General features: G+C 46.8%; 1 protein-coding gene across 1 annotated transcript; it reads left to right on the top strand.

Moving 5' to 3' along the window:
• Positions 1–949: 949 nt before the first annotated feature.
• Positions 950–16,321, top strand: RFLNA (refilin A). The gene is made up of 3 exons (XM_015877832.2): positions 950–1,450; positions 10,008–10,117; positions 11,532–16,321. The coding sequence occupies exons 1-3, from the start codon at positions 1,256–1,258 to the stop codon at positions 11,863–11,865; spliced, it is 639 nt and encodes a 212-aa protein (XP_015733318.1). The 5' UTR covers positions 950–1,255; the 3' UTR covers positions 11,866–16,321.
• Positions 16,322–16,589: the final 268 nt, after the last annotated feature.

Raw genomic sequence — 16,589 nt, 5'->3', positions numbered from 1 at the left:
ACCAGGCTGAGAACTATGAGTGGGCCTGCCTGAAATTTCTCACAGTCTGGACTCTACGTAGAGAGAAAACATGATGAGAAAAACATAACCAGGACTGTGGACAAGATACTGTTAACGTCAGCCAGTTATTGTGCAACAGACATCCATCTTGGCCTCTGTGAGCCTGACCTGTTTAACCACCACTACTTCTCCAAACCCTGAGGGTTTACATGGCTGCCCCATCCACCTCAGTGCAGGCACCATGCTCCTCCCAGGTAACAGTGTGCTGGGCTTTGGGATGCCCTCCAATCGCACTTACAGTGGCCCAAGCACATGGCGGCCGGGATGGTGAAGCCACTTCCTCTGTGTCTGTGAACCTGCAGCTGTGGAGATGGTCAAAGAAAGAGATGCTCATGTCTTGAGCTGTGCAATACCCAAAGGGCACGGCCACCAGAGAGGGGGTTACGGCAGCTGCATATACACCGTGGGACTGCCATAGCCACTCAGTGCTTGGCTAAAGCCGCCCCAAAATGAAGAGGAATGGTGGCTGTTGGAAGAGCTCCTCCCTCGTGCCCACACGAAAAAAAAACTGCCGGGATGGGTGATGGGAGGGGGTGAAATTAGGTAAAAACCTGACAGGAGAGAGGCAACCATCTGACAGAAGTGAAGGAAAACCCGGGGTGAGGGATAATTCAGGGTGAGGGAGAACAGAACGGTCGAAGCGCAGCTCCGCGAGGACGGGTGGACGCCTGGGGGTCCTCGTGTCTCTCCAGGGGCAGCAGCCCGGTGGGAGAGGGCGGCAGGGCGCTGGCAAAGGCGCTCCCGACTTGCGAAGAGCCTGAAAACGTACAGCCAGGCAGAGCCGGGGGCCGGGGAAAGGGGAGGGCGCTCCCCGGCTCCCTCCCACCCTCTCCGGATAAATGTGCCGCCGGGAGGCGGCGGGCGGACGGCAGCAGCGCGTGGAACGGCGCGTGGAGCGGTGCGGGGCTCGCCCTGCAGCCCCCCGCCCTGCAGCCCCCCGCCCTGCGCTTTGTGCCGGCGGGGCCGCCGGGTTTTGTCCGCTTCCCGTCCGTTCCGACGGGCGCGGGGCCGGTTGAGGGGTGGGCAGCGCAGCGCGGCCGATGCCGGCTCTCCCCGTCCCGCTCGGCTCGGCTCGGCTCGCTGCAGGCCGGTGGCGGCCATCGGGAATCGGAGCCCCCCCGGGCGCCCTTCCCCTCCCGTCCCTCCGCGGCCGGAGGGTTTTCTCCCGCTGCCGCCGCCTCGCTGCCCCCCAGACATGGTAGGGCACCTCCAGCTGCAAGGGATGGACGAGAGCCTGAAGGAGAAGAGCCGGGAAGGCTTGTTGGACAGCCCGGACTCGGGGCTGCCCCCCAGCCCCAGCCCCCCTTTCTACTCCCTCTCGCCCGGGGGCGGCGCCGGCGCGGACCCCCCGACCCCGGGGCAGCGGCGCGAGGCCAAGGACGGCAGAGGGGTAAGAGCAGAAGCGACGGTGGGAGAGGGGGGAGAGGGATTTAAAGGACGGTGGAACTTCACCCCAGGGGCCTTACGGGCTTCTTTGACGTATCAAAGACGTTTGGAAGTGTATTGCACACAGCTAACTGGCTTCCGTGCAGAATAAAAGCTGTCAGCAACAGAGATTGCCGTGGAGAAAGTTCATCTACCTGTGCAATAGTGACTGTTCACACTAATTCCCAGCAGAGACGCTTTGCAGTGACTTACTCTACCCTCATTTCCTTTCTCAAGTTTGAAGGCTATTTTTGTATATATTTGTATATATATTTTTGTATATATATTAATCCAAACTGCCTTCTTCTGTCAGGTATACCAGGACCATCCCCAAGAACGTCTCAGCAGAGTATGGGGAGGAGGGAGTGAGATGTTAAATAGGGAAATCAAATCTGAAGCCCACTAACAAGCTCTCACCACTACACAGCCTTACCTGCAGGCGCCTGGGTGCGTGCTGTCTGATGGGGCTGTACGCTCAGTTACCCACATTCCTCTGGTTTGGTGGGATCAGGCTGTTGTTACATGTCTGTAAAATAAAATGTGGGAGGAAAATGAATGAACGCTTGCTGGGTCAGAAAACAGCTGGAGCGGAGATGTCTGCAGAGGTCAGCAATGGGGGTGTGAGGGCCTCTGTTCCAGCTATCGTGACAGCCAGCCACCACTGCTCTCAAGAAGGCCCTTAGATATTAGAGATGAAAAAGGGTAAGAAAAAGCTATTCTTGCTCTTGGTCTGATAGGACTGAGAGTTTTAGTGCTCCCACAGGGGGAAAAAGTAGTTATTCCAGTGATCTACATACAGCAAAATTACATTTTCAAGTTATTTTTCTTTCTTTGAACACAAACAAATAATTTAAGTATTTCTGAAGAACAGCTTAGGTTCTTCTTTTCTGATTTTTATATCATACTTCATCATACAGTACGGGCAGCCCAGGGCTCCTGCTGTTAGCAGACGGGTGCCATGCACTGCAGATGTTTCTGTGCATTTAGTAGGTACAGAAGACTAAAAGATACTGATACTGAACCTAATTAGACTGCTTTAATTGGAGTGGTGCAGGACTAACTGCCTGTTTGGTGTATGGAACTGGTAGGGATTTTCACTTGACTGCACAGTTTCACTCCTAATTTCCAACACTCTACTTGCAGCTGTTAAGAAAATGGGAGAAATACGGGGAGCATTTCAGCGTCTGATTAGCTTTAATCTTCCCATTTAACAAGGACTTGCAGATCTATAAGCAATTACACAACCCATGAATGTGTTTAACTCCACTACTCTGCCGTTCATCAGAGCCTGCAGAGTTGGCAAATCAATAATTGCAGCTATTTGCACACCAAGGCACGGGGTTGGGTTTTTTTAATCACTTATTAGTGTTTGTTTTGCTTACAGATGTGACAGAACCAGGAATGCAGCCCGCATTCTTTGTGGTATAATACTATAAAACCATATATAAGCTCAGTTACTAATGGCCAACGTTCTAGTATGTACAGTTACAATAAATTGCTGTCAGGTGAAGAAAACAACATTCCAGACCTGTGGGAAGGATTTCATACTGCTCCTTGCTGCAGACCTATCAAAACCACCGGGCTGAGCCCAGCCGCGTTCTTTTGCAGTCGGCTGTTTTGCTCTAACTTCACAAATATGTTGAAGGATTTTTCTGCTCTGGGAGAGCTCTTCTCATGCAGACTGAAATGAGATTGCATGCTCTTATCGAAGACTTCCTTGTGTGTAAAATCCATGCTCTGCCTGCTTTGTGTCATTAACTGTGACTCTGAAAAAGTAAACTCCTTTCTCTTTAATAAGTATGACTTTGTTTCAAAGACAATGCACCATTTATTCCCATTTAACCAGCCAATTTGGCTACAGCTTTGGGATCCAAGAAAATATGAAAGGCAATTTGGGGCCAGAGTCATAAATACCACAAGTTCAACACCATTTAGGGACCTTTTCTTTTTTTCTTCTCCTTGCATTTTACTTGCAGTGCAGGAGAAATTAGCTTTTACTTATTGAAATAAAACCCACATGGGGAATTTGTTAATTGTTTTCTGCTGAAATGCAAATATCCTAAAGAAAATAGAAGGTGAATTTTACCTAGTTCTGCCCCTTAAATCTGAAACATGATTAAATTGCTTCTTAAGACTGAATTCCCTAGGCTTTGCTTGTAATGCTGGGCCAAAAGGCACATATATAAAGTGAAATAAATCTCTAGTAATGCACACAAAGAAGTGGTTGCTGGAAGGGCAGGGAATGAAATCACATCAAAGTAGCCAGATCTGCTTAGAGTTTTCCCTGTTGTTGTTGCCTGTGTGTATAGTTTTAGGCCAGAAGGACTGATGGTGAGCTCTTGCTAAGTGCTGCACTGAAATAACTGCTTAGCATCCAATAGCATCGCTCCTCAAGGACATGAGAGGAGATCAGGACCATATTCTTCTGCAGAACCATCCATCACGACTTCTTGAAGCAGCAGACTTCTTGTCCCTCCCACTGCTGTTGCCAACAAGTTCAGCTTTATTTGAAAAACTAAACATTTATGAATTCAACTTGCCTCACTGAGTGCTGACTTCAGTGGGACTGTCCCAGTGGATGGGCTGTCAGATGAATGCCCCCACGTAGGGAATTCCTACTTACATTGTTGACAGCAATGCAATATTGGAATCAGTATTAGGGGAGGAGATTCTAACTTCATCTTCAGCACTGTGGAGGAGCGTTCTTTGTCTCTTGGTGTAGACTTCATGGGTTGGTTCCATCAATGGAGTCCAGGTTAGCTTGTGTGCCTTCTTCCTGAATTGCCAGATATTGAAGAACTCCTGGGGCCACAGAGCCTGCATCTTGTTTTATACTGAAAGGGATTCAGGAAAGGGGGCTGTCTTCTGGGGACTGAGTGGAGAACGTAGACCATCAAAACGTTTCCATGCAATACGTGACTTGCAGACCTGCCGACACCCCCAGTGAAAGCACATGTGAGAAATACCCCAACCTGAGCCTGCTCACAGCCTTCATGCAAAGCAGGTGATGTCTTTTTAAGTCCACATGGGTGTCAGCAACTGAGGAAAGCTCCAGGCTTGTATGGAGAGCAAGGCACTCATCTGGTACAGCAGCATGGCTCGCCTTGGAGCTTGGCATTTGCTACCTGGCATCTTGACCCTCTTCTGAACCACTCCCATGGGGTGGGATCCTGCAGGAATTTTCCTGGCAGATGTTGGCAGTGGTTTCAGCTCTTGTCTGCTGGTCACCATGTCTGCAGCCTGGAAAAGTGTAACCACAGATGGCTTTTCTCTGCACCTTGGCCCGTCTAGTTCTGAATGTGCTCCAACTTCTCTTCCTCCTTGGTTCAACACCAGCAATGAAGGAGAGGGAAGAGAGGAATGGCAGTGAGCCTCACCTAATCTGCAGGCTGTGACAGATGTCCCCTCTGGGCAGATCAAGGTCTGGTTCCTCTAAGACCCACTTGATCCTGGCTCCAGTCTGTTCTGACAGAGCTGTTGCTGTGCAGTAGTTGATGGCTCAATCCTCCCAAATGGAGGAAGGAGTGTCAGTGGGGTGCAGCATGCATTGCTAGCACCAAGCAGAAGTGTTTCTCCAGGGACTGGAGTGCAAATATGTGTAACTGAACTGAAACTGCACTGTTGGCACAGTGCCTGCTGCCACAAAGTGTCTCTGAATGCTGTGGAAACAAGATGGGACTGGGCAAATCATTCAGCAGGCATCAGTCTGTATTATCAGTGGAATTAGCAGAGAAAAGGTTGTGCATGTGGTCTTGATTCAGGTTGTTTGTGATAAAGGCAAGCAGGGAAAAAGTCATAGGAGTCTCATCATCTATCCTAAAGTAATGTGGCTATATCTAGGGTGGTGTCTTCTGGCTGTTTAATTTCTGTTGCATCCGTATGTAACACTTGGCAATAAGCAAGGTAATACATTTCCCACTTGAAACAGAAGAGGCGACAGACAGGAAGAATTAATTCTTTGAAGTAATAAAGCCCTGCTTTATACCTGAGGTTTGCATTTACTGTTATCACTTCCAAATAAAATCTCATCCGGCTCTAGTATAAATTACTTGTAATATGCAATACATGGGAAAATAAATGGTCTGTTAAACAAACACTGCTTATCAGCTAGAGCAGAGAATGTAGATGTGTGTCAAATAATTCAGCTAGATCTTTCATTACAGCTGTAAATAACAGCTGAGTAAAGTGACATTTTCATGGACCTGACTTGTTGCCATAGTGGGAAAATGTGGTGAGAGATTTGCTTATGCCCTAGCTAAGTTAGGAGCTGGGAAATTGGAAAGCTGTATCCTGTTTATAGCCTCGGTGCCTGGAAAACTGTTTCCCCTTACAGTCCCTAGGGAGCTAACGCCAAATCCTAGTGCCTTCCACATAATGGCCATAGCTAAAGAAGTCAGCCTGTTCTGATCTGTCTTGCTTTCTGGGGAAAAGTTTTCTGAAGAGTTTATATGTTTCAAGTCACATTAATTTCCTTCTTTCTTTGTTGCATTGGTGCCTGAAGTCTGGAAGCTACAGGAACGGTCAGGGCCAATTTCATGGCACTTTATTTACCGTAACTCTGCTTCTATTCCTTTAAAACACCCAAGTAAAAAGCACCTTAACAGAATCCACTAACTCGAATTAATGTAAAATAAGATTATTCTGGTGTAAAATAAGATTATCTTGCCTACTGTATTCTTTTTGCTGCTGTTTAGGGACTCTGAGGTCTAAATGCCCCCAGGATGCAGGCACTGATATGTCACTTCTGGCAGGTATGAATCAGTTCTAAAGCAAGAAGTCCCCCACAGTGCTTATGTTAGCATAAAAGCAGCACACTTGGTCAGCTGTAGATTGAGTTCCCTTCAGTGAATTATTTTTGGGGGTGTATTTATTTATGTACTGCTTGAAAAAACAGCATAGCTGCCCAGGCCTTTACATGCCCGAAAGGCATCAGAGGTAAAGCGGAAGGAAAAATGCAGCCAAACAAGAAATCACTTCAGCATTTTAATACTACTTTAACCCTTTGCTGGTTAAGACAGATTAATTAAGTACTACCTGTAGTCTTCCAGCTAAGCAATCCTAGGGTTTCTTTGGATAGACAGACCTTGACTTATGGATCGCTTGTGGGCAGCCTACTCTAAAGCCACGCGTTTCTCCTCTCCATCATGAACAAACTCTGCTCAATTCAGCCCATCTGTGGTGTGGGGCTGGAAAGAAACTCACCTTATTTCTGAAGTGTCTTGAGATTGCTGAGTGATTGATAGAAATGAGCCAAAGGCCGTCATTTTCTCTGGTGGAGGGGGGATCAGATGTCCAGCATTTCTGTTCTTTCACCCATTCCTGTACAGAAGGAAAAAGAATTGAAGCGGAGCATTTTTTCTTTGTTTCTACCTTAAACTAGATTGGAAGGAGAGGGTGTCAAACTGTTGCTAAAAAGCCAGTTTTTGGCATGTGTCAAGCATATAACATTTCAGCTCCAAAGACAAATCTTTTGGAAAGCTTGGGTGCGCTGCTACTTGCTTCAAAACTCCATGTTCAGAAGCAGGTATTTCAGAACACCACCAGAGGTGGAACAAGAAGTCACCTGAAGCTCCATTCAGTTCTGCCCTGTAAAATCTGCACTCACAGTTTAGTGACCCTTCCACTCTGTACAAGCAATGCAGTTACTTGGTGAGCAGACTGGAGGGTCTTACAGATGATCCCTATTTTTAGAGCCTGCTTTTTAAATTATCTAAGTCTTCCATATGCAGAATTCTGGGTGACTTTCAAGGTTTCCCACCTGCAGCAGCTCATGGCACTGCTTGTGGTAGATAAGTGTCAATTTGTAATGGTCTCTGCTGGGCAGTAGAAGTCTCTGGTCTGCAGCTGTCCCAGGTTTCTAAACTAATCAAGCGTCATCTGCAGATCTGTTAATGCTAGTTGGATAAAATGCATTATTCCCCTTTTTAGCCTTCCCTGCTTAGGTCTAGGTGAGGTAACCTACAGTGCAAATAGTCTCATCACCACTCCATTCAGAGCTGACTTGGAGAGAAGTTAATCCAACTGCCACCAAATTCAGTGGCAACTTTTGGACTCCAGTTTCAGTCATGCATGACCCATCTCCTCCATGCAGATGGGTATTGTTTCTGCAGCATGTTCTTGTTTCCTGTTCCCTGCTGTGGGACTTGGGATTTCAACAGTGTTGGCCTCTCTGTTCTTGTTCTGACTGAGCAGCAAAATGCTGCGGGGTCACATGCCCCAGGAATACTCCCACTAAACCACAGGAGGGACATTGCCTCCTGCATCCTTGTCTCCAGGGACATTCAGAGCATGCTTAGTGTCAACATATGCTAGCAATAGGTGTGAAGGTTTGTTTCCCTGGGAGCACTGAAATTGCTTCTTTCAAGTTATTTCTTTAATACAGCACCTTGCAGAACTCTTTAACACCAGGATTTCCCTTGTGCTGATCTAGTCAGAATGCTCCTTGTTCTTTTTTTCCCCCATTCAGGGGGAATTCAGGGACCCATTCAGGCATTGTCCTTTTTTGACAGTGGAACAAAAGTAGTTGAAACGAAGGGTTAGCCATTTAACATTGCAGGTTAACACCGTAGTAGAGTGCAGGAACGTTTCAGTATGGAAGGAGTAAATAGCTTTGTGGCTTTGGGACACAGAATTGAAGGGCTTGGAGAAAATTCAGATGAAGCAATGACATTTTTTGCTTTAGCCTCAGGCAGAAAACCCAAGCCACCAGTGAAAACCAGACCTTAGACAGTGTGAGCTGATGCTATTGAGCAGGCTCAGGGGAGTTTTGCCAGTTGACACCAGCTGAGGGATGAGCTGGGGAACACTGTGGGGATCTGCATGGGGTACAGGACAGGGCACAAGTTGGAGTACCTTGCCCAGTGCTAGAAGCAGGTACTGGGCCACAGCTGCGGTGCTGCTCCTGTATCTGCCATTCAGAAGGTGCTGGGGAGGGCAGAGTGAAGTGACATGGGAAGAGCAAGCCAGTTTCTCTGTACCCTCAGCTATGTTCATTGGTACAATGAGCCCCAAGATAATCTGACTGACAAAGAGTCTGATGAAAAATGACTGCTTCCAGCACACATGGCTTATACATGTTGGAAAGTGGAAAAACTCTGAGCTTTTAAGTCACCTAGAAACCTTTCAGCCCTGGCCAGTGGCTGCCAGCCATGTCCTTTAAAGAGACCCTGTGTCCCTGTGCGTCATGAAGTGCTGCTGTCAGATAAGTGGCAAGAACCAAAACCCACAATGACGTTTTTCTAGGATTAGGCTTAATTGGCTTCTGGGCTGGGTCTAGACACAGAACCCATATATGTGAGAACTGATATCTGAGTGGGCGCTCCACTATTGAGGAGTAGAATTATTCATTTTTGTACCGGGCAGGGGAGCCTAGCCTGGACTATGACAGTCTGTAAGAGTAACTAACTTCAGGAGGAAATTAGTCTTAACAATCTATGGTTTGGAGAAGCTGGAGTCCTAGCTTGAAGCTTGTTTCCTGCATCACAGAGGCCACAGGATGCCCCATCTGTGTGTGGTTAACTAGAACATCCCCAGGAGCAAGCCAGCTGCTCTTGGCATGGAGACTTCAGCAGCTGCTAACCTACCAAGGAGTTGTTCTAAGGGTTACATTATTTGCAGCACATACATATTCATGTGTATGTATGAGAATATTATATACAAGCACTACTCAAGTAATGCCACATCCTTTAAGTTGGCAGATGTGGGCCCTATCTCTGTGTTACATCAGAGCCCTTCATGCTTTGAGTCTTTGTAAGAGCTTGCAGCCAGAGAAGCTGCTTGATTGTTTTTTGGTAATTTAGAACTGACCACTGGTTAAAGACAAACACTAAAGAATTGCAGTTCTTAGGAGAAACAAGAAAGGAAGAAGAAAAAGAAAGGTTAACATTCAAAGACCAGATACTGCAGCATAAGGTGCCAGAGATCTGGGCAGTGCCATACCTGGGGTGGTGAACTGGGCAGAGTGAGGTGGGGACTTGGGTAGTGGCGGAGCCTGGAGGGCAGCCTGCTGCATCACGTCAGTCCTGAGAGATGGAAGCTGTAAATAGAGGCAGCACGGTTTGTCATGTCAGAATCAAGGCAACTTAAATACAAGGCCTGTACAAGACTCGTCAGTGCAGGACTTGCCTATGCCAACCATCTTTAGCTTGTTTTTCTTTTCCAACTTGACAGCAGTCCTCCCCTCTGAGCTTTCTGCACAGGGTGGAGCGCCTTCCTTCAAACCTAGAAAAAGGGATTATGAGGGGAAACTCAATTATGCTGAGCACCAGCAAGGCAAGCTTAGCTTGTGTGCAGTGAAATTGGTCCTGTTGCTGTTGCAGATACCTGTTCTCGTTGCTAAAGAGCCTGTCACCTGCATTGTCTCCCATGGGACTCTGAAAAAACCAAGCTCAGCAAGACTGTAAGAAACGCTGTCTCCCCTGAATGCTGTTGATGTCTGCGCAGCTCCCAGCCACAGCACATTATAAACTGTGCCAACCTCATCTCTTGTGTCCCATCACTCACAGCACTGTTCCTCCTTGCAGATGCCTTACCTGCTCCTGAACCCGTCCGTGTCGGAGATAAGACCTCGAATGTACCCTGTGTTTTTTGGAGAAAGCATTGAGGTCAACCCTGAGCCCGTGCAGGAAATTAGGTACAGATGGTACCGGGTTGGGTGAGTGGGGATGTCTGTCCTTTTCTTGGTGCTTTTTCTTCTCCAAAAAAATAAATGTGATTACAAATGGGATTTGTGGTTATTTGTATAGGAAGGGAGAGAGAGACAGGTAGGAAAGTAATGCCTGAGTTAAAAAGACACAGACAGCGGCAGAGGTGGAGGAGTAGGTTGTAAGAGAAGACTTTCCTTCCAAGGCCAGCTCATTTCCAAGGCAATGGGAGAAAACTGTGACCTTCTGTAGGCTTGCTGGTCTACACTGTGCCCTGCTGACTTGTATCCTCAGCTACACCATTATAATTGGTACCTGTTTTTGTTAGCCTTGCAGCAGAGAAACAAAAATTCACAGGTACAGAACCATCTCCTCCTCACGACAGGGTGGTCCCTCTAGCCAGTGATTGAGGTATTCTGGCCTCCTGTGGAACGGGAGGCAATGGCCTGTGGACAAACACTGTTCTGCTCTTCTTTTGCTGGTGTGGAATGTGCTCTGCAAACAGCATGGAGCACAGTTACACACAGCTTAGGGCAGGGATGGTGGGAGGACTAGACCCAATTCCCACCCCCCTTCAACTTATGCAAACATCTCTCTGGAAATGTACCCCAGTAAATCTCTGCTTGCTGAGGAACTGCCGGCGGGCATGTTTTTATGGTGATTACATCGGAGTCTTGTTTTATGTGCGCTGAATGACTTGCTTACACCCTAGCTGTGCAAAATACATTACAGCAGCTCAGATTACATACAGTGCACAATCAGTCAACCCCCCTCCGGGTAGAGGTAATGACAAGCACACACCCAGCTTTTAATCTTTTTTTTTCTTTTTTAAATGTGGAGCTGCACATTCCTTGGCTGCTGAATGCCAGGGGAGCATTTGGGGAGTGGGGAAATCAACTGAGCTCTTCGTTTAAGAGCTGTTAACATGGCCACTTCCTTTGTGCCCAGCCATACTCCATAGCATCCCTTTGCTTTACCACCTTGGCACTTGTATTTTTCTGTAGGCCCCAGTGAGCAGCTTCACTCCTCATCTCCCAGCATAAAGCTGAGTTTGGCTACCTTTGTGCTCTGATGGCTCAGTGTAGAGAAAAAAGTGGAAGACAGAGAAAGAAGCAGGTTCCTTGGAGCCAGTGCAGCACGGTCCTTTCTGTCCTCGCACAAACAGGCAGGCTAAGTTGACTGAAGAAATGCTGAGGTGGCTTCACAAGGTGGGATTCTCTCAAGGTGCACCCAGCAGGAAAGAATCCTTTTGGCTCTCTGCTTTGGGTTGTAGGGTTTACATTTCTAGTGCTAGTGCACTAAGAAAGCACAGATGTTCCCAGCTCCAAAGGGTTGAGAAGAGTTCTGTTCATCCTCTTTCTTTTGCTGCTTGGGCTATGTTTGATACCTTGTTGTCCTCTCTAGGTGTAATTCCGAGGTGAAGTATGACTCTGAGAAGCATTACAGGGATGACATCATCTACGGCCCCATCCCCACCGTCACCACCTACAGTGAGACAGTCATTGCTGCACCCAATTGCACCTGGCGGAACTACAAGTCCCAGCTGATCTTTGAACCCCGCCAGAAGCCACTGAGGTTTCAGAGCACGACCATCATTTTTCCTAAGCGTGCCAAGAACATTTACCGGACCACCCTCAACTACAGCTTGGGCTGTGCCAAGCGCTGGTTTTCTTCCAGCGTGCAGCTGGAACTCTGCGAGGAAACCAGCCCATGCGTCACCTACAGTGAGACCCTCTGATCCGCCCGCCTGGCAATCTTGTGACCTCAAGGAGGCTGAGGCCTTTACTGGGTCTCTGGCTGGGCCCTCATTGATGACGACTGAATATTAATGGCTGGAGAAAATGTCATCTTGGGTGAGGCTGAACTGGCTTGCAGGGCATGGGATGGTTTTGATCAGTGAAAGGCTGGCTTACATTTTGTGACGTTCCTGATGTTCATGGTCTGGTTTTTATTCTTTTTTTTTTTTTTTCCCAAGTATATCTGCTTTTGACTTATGTTTTAGACAAAATCAAGATGACAGAGGACCCCATTATCCATAGCAGAGTCCTGTTTTGTGAGCTCTGTACATCTTGTCTAGCACATAGGTGAGATTAACTGTAGCCTTCAGAAATATTTTGGTCCCTGCAAAGAGAAGACCACCTGCAAAGTGCTGAAGACCATCCTGCCCAGCACACACCAAGCCAAGTCTCCTGGAGTTTAAATGCAGTTGATGTTAATTGTGTCAGTTCTTCATGACCTGCATCCAACAGCTCACCTGGGAGATAGCTGCAATATCATACCACTGCAGTACCTTCAGACCTAACTTGCTTGAGGGAGTAGGGACTGTCACTGAAAAAGGAGGAAAGCAGGTGCACAGCGCTCTTGCCAGCAGCTAGATGTTTACATCTATGACAGGGGATGTCACAAGCAAGTGGCTGGAGAAAGGCCTGCCCTGATCCACAGCCAGCTCGTCTGAGAGCCCAGCCTAAGCAAGAGGGTGCAGAGGAGACTGAGGAGAGGGAAAAGCTGTGGGGTTATTTTCTAAAAGTGGCCAAAGAGTTTAGGAGCCCAAAGTGCTTTTTATGAAATAACTGGTAGCTGAAGTGTACCATGCTGTTTGTTGTATTTGATACCCAGTTTCCAGGGATCTTTACGCACTTAACAACCCCTCTGAGTTTCAGGGTACTGGGAGAGGAATGTAGCACAGTGAGATGTTGCCTAGCTTTAAAGAAGCTGGTACAGGGTTAACTTAACTGCAGAGCAAGGTTGCTCATCCTCTCAGGAGTTTCCATACCTGTGTCATGGTCAGCTTAGCTGATTGTGGAGGAGCATCCAGACTGGTTACAAGCAGTCCACAGGTACTTTACGGCTAGCTGAGCTCTCTGCAACAGGACCAAGAAGCATAGAGAGAACAGTAGTCACTTCAACCATCCTAAGGTAAACCATTCCCACTGATGAATCACATCTCCCAGTATTTTTTCATTTTGGTAGCTTGCTGAGAAAAAGCAAGAGCCTACTGCAAACCTTTGAAACTGATACAGAATTGTCTCCAGAAATCTTACCAAGAATTTTTACATGCTGCTCTCAGAAGAGACCAGAATTAGAAAATAACCGTATAGTTCTGGAAATTAATTTCCAGCTTTCGTTCTTTTAAACTTTCCATGTTGTTTCTGACTTGATGCAAGCCTGATCAAGTTATTTCAGAACACAGCCAAGCAGCCAAGTCAGAAAACCTATTAACAATGTCAACAAGCCATAGCTGATTGCCCAGAACTGTTGACGCACAAACCCACAGTGATTTATAAAAAAACCAACCAAACACCAGGCAGTCTGGCAAACTTTAAGAAGAATTACACAGTAACCTGCAAAGATACTTTTTCCATCAGTTTCAAAAGGCAATTGGTAGGTGTGACCAGAACTGTGACCTTTATGAAAGTTTTCGTGAAGCTGAATTTATCCACCAGAGGTAAATAGAAGATTTTTAGACACAAACTTAAATCCTGACAACATCATTAGTACTGAGAAACATAAGCTGTGGCAGTGGTGAACTCTGCCTCTATCATCTGGGAGCTGAGCCTGGGTAGAGAGCAATGTCCTACTGGATTTCCAAGACCCAGCTTCTTGGTTCATGGATAGAGACCTGCCCAGCCATGTGGGCCTTCCCAAGCAGATGAGTCCGTCTCAGACTCCCTGTTTTTCCAGGAATCCTGCCACGTATTTATTTTGCATGACCGACCTGGCTTCAGCTTTTCAGCAAGTTCTCTCCATCATGTGCATGACAGAACCAGTGTACCAGGTTAATTTCATGAGCTTTTTTATCTTCACTAACTGCAGGCTTCTGCCTGCTTCGTCTGCTGTTCTTCTTTCTCAACGTTGGCTACAACAGAAAAACAACTCAAAAAACAAGTGTGCAAATAGACCTAAACCACAGCTTGGTCTTGGATCACATGGGGACAGGGGCCACTAAGGCAAAGTCTCACAGGTGCAGGGTCCCCTCCCTCCCTGACCAGGCTGTTTTGAATCTTTATTCTTTGTTTTCTCTGCAAATAGACTAGAAATGACCTAACATGCTCCTGCTCCTTTGAGCTTAGGCAGCTTTTTTCATCTTGCCATGTCGGGAAAAAAAAGTCAGCAGGCAGCTTAGCTTCCCAGGCTGCCAACACACGGAGCTGTATAACCATGGACAGCCTGTGGTGGGCTGCCACCCTGGGCCACGTCCAAAACTGTGACATTGCCAAGTAAATGCCCGAGATCTGTAGAAACTTTTGAAAAGTACCTTCTTAGATGCTGACTCCATTGGGCCCATCACAGGCTGCTTTTCTTGTCAGTAAGAGCTGGAGTTAGAAGGAGATTTTGCTCTTCCTGTGCAAAACCACAGCAGGTCAGTCCTCACCCTGGTGTGGGCACAAATCCCACCCCTTACCCACCCTCCGTCCCTCTTGCTGCCAGCCCCACGCCTGGGTGAGGCTCTGAGACCAAAGTCACCTTGCTCACAATTTGGAAAAGTGCTGATTTGTTGTTGTTGTTTTGCTCCAAGAGCAGAATTTGAATTTAGTGTGCATGGTGCCAGTTAAGAATTGCTCCCAGGAGCCAAGAAGTGCCTTATTTGTAGTATGTTTTGTGCATCTAAAAGGAACAATTAGTTCCACTACAGAGATGTTTTTCTTTTAAACGGAACGTTATTTATCTCAACTGATTTCTGTTCACCTGTTTTCCCAAAGACACAAATGATAAACCTAGACCATAGAAAATGCTGCTTAGAAAGGTGAGGCCCCTTGAGCAGCCCAGGCTGTGGCTACATGATTTCTCCTAAGGCTCCTGATATGCCGGTTGCCCACAGTCCTGCACACCCGATGGGTTAAGTCAGACTCCGCCTGTAGGAATTACTTTCCATCAGTAGTTATTTTGGGATCAGAAGCTTTTACAAAGGGCTTCTGGTTTTATGTTGTCTTTTTTTTGTAAGTTGTTTGTTGTTATTTTTTTTGGGGGGGGAGGGTGCTCACAGGAGAGAGGTTTGCCCTTTCCCCCCTTCTTTTCTGTGATTGCTTTACCCCTAAAATGCAACAGAGAATGCACGTGTCTGGTCTGCCTGCATTGCTGTAATTGTATTAGGGGCCAAAAAGGGGAACCCGAGCTTATTAATGCCTTTTAAAAATTCACAAAACACGTTGCACAAAATGCAGAGGAAAACTTTGACCAAAAGAGTTTACTGCTTCTTTCTTTCCATTCTTTTCTCAATGTGAAATAGAGACAGATTTGCACCCTAGGTGCAGACTTCTTGGGAATGATGAAATGAGGTTTGAGTGTTGATAGCAGTGTTTGAGTGAGCTGCTGGTCAGAGAAGTGAATGCTATTTACTATTTATGTTGAGTGAGTCTTACAAAATAAAATAAAATAGGAAAGGTCACCGAATAGTTGATGAAGAAAGACTTTGCAGAGCAAACCAAGGACTGAAGGCAGCGTGAGACTGATGTAGAGGTGAATGGTTCAGGGCGTGAGCGCTGTGAGCTAGGGGATATTTAGCCACTGTGGTTTTAACGTGCCTTTTTTTCCTGCATGGAAAGGCATCTTTGCCCTCTTTAGAGCTGAAACAACATCAGATCCATTCTCTATCACAGTCATTCAGTTCCACTGAAGTCTGTGGATCTCAAAGTTCCCCAGGCTTGTAGGGGCCTCTGCATACTATGCACACAGAGCTGTGAAGACAGGGGAACACTTCATAGGAAATGATGGATCTTGGTGAGGGAGATTCACATCTCTACTGGCAGGTAAACTGCTCCTTGAGGATTACCCCTTTTCCTCACAAATCCCTCAGTTCTGAACTCCTCCCCTGCAGCTCACCAATAACCATTGTATTTGATGCCTGGCACGTGTTCCTTTCCAGATACTGTGATGGCCATCAAAATGAGCAAAGTATCCTGCCACATGAATCGTGACCTGGAGGTGGGGGTTGAAAGGTGCTTGAAGGTTAGTGAAGGGAGAACACGTTACTGGTGGAAATGCATAAGGATGTGTCATAATTTTATTTTTGTAAGTCTGATTCTCTAAGTGCTTGTAAAGTACTTTACTGTTGTATATGTGGTGATGCAGTAGTTTTCAATATCCTTTTATTTTTGTATATTCCCCCTTCCACAATAATCCCTTCCTGTTCAACTCATAGAAAATAATTTAAGATGATAAAATTTATATATCATAATAAAATGCCCAAACTGTCAGGCTCGTGTCTGAATTTCTTGCCCTTTACTTATCCATTGCCTTTGTGCCTCATGTTCTTTTCCCATCCTGAGGGAATGTTCCGGTGTCTCCCCCCCCTTGCCAGCAGGATTTGGCCCAGCTGTCAGCTCTCAGGGCAGTGGCCTGATTAGCAAAACCTGCTCTGTCAGGTGGGCTCAGTGAAATTTAAATGACTCAAGCAGAGGGCACCGAACTCCTGCTTTGTGCAGAGGCAGTTTTGCCATCCTGGATTTGAGCGATTTTACCATT

Source organism: Coturnix japonica, chromosome 15 (genome assembly GCF_001577835.2).
Source record: "Coturnix japonica isolate 7356 chromosome 15, Coturnix japonica 2.1, whole genome shotgun sequence".
Lineage (NCBI taxonomy): Eukaryota > Metazoa > Chordata > Aves > Galliformes > Phasianidae > Coturnix > Coturnix japonica.
The sequence above is the reverse complement of the archived record's forward strand: the minus strand, read 5'-3'. Positions and strand labels throughout refer to the sequence as shown.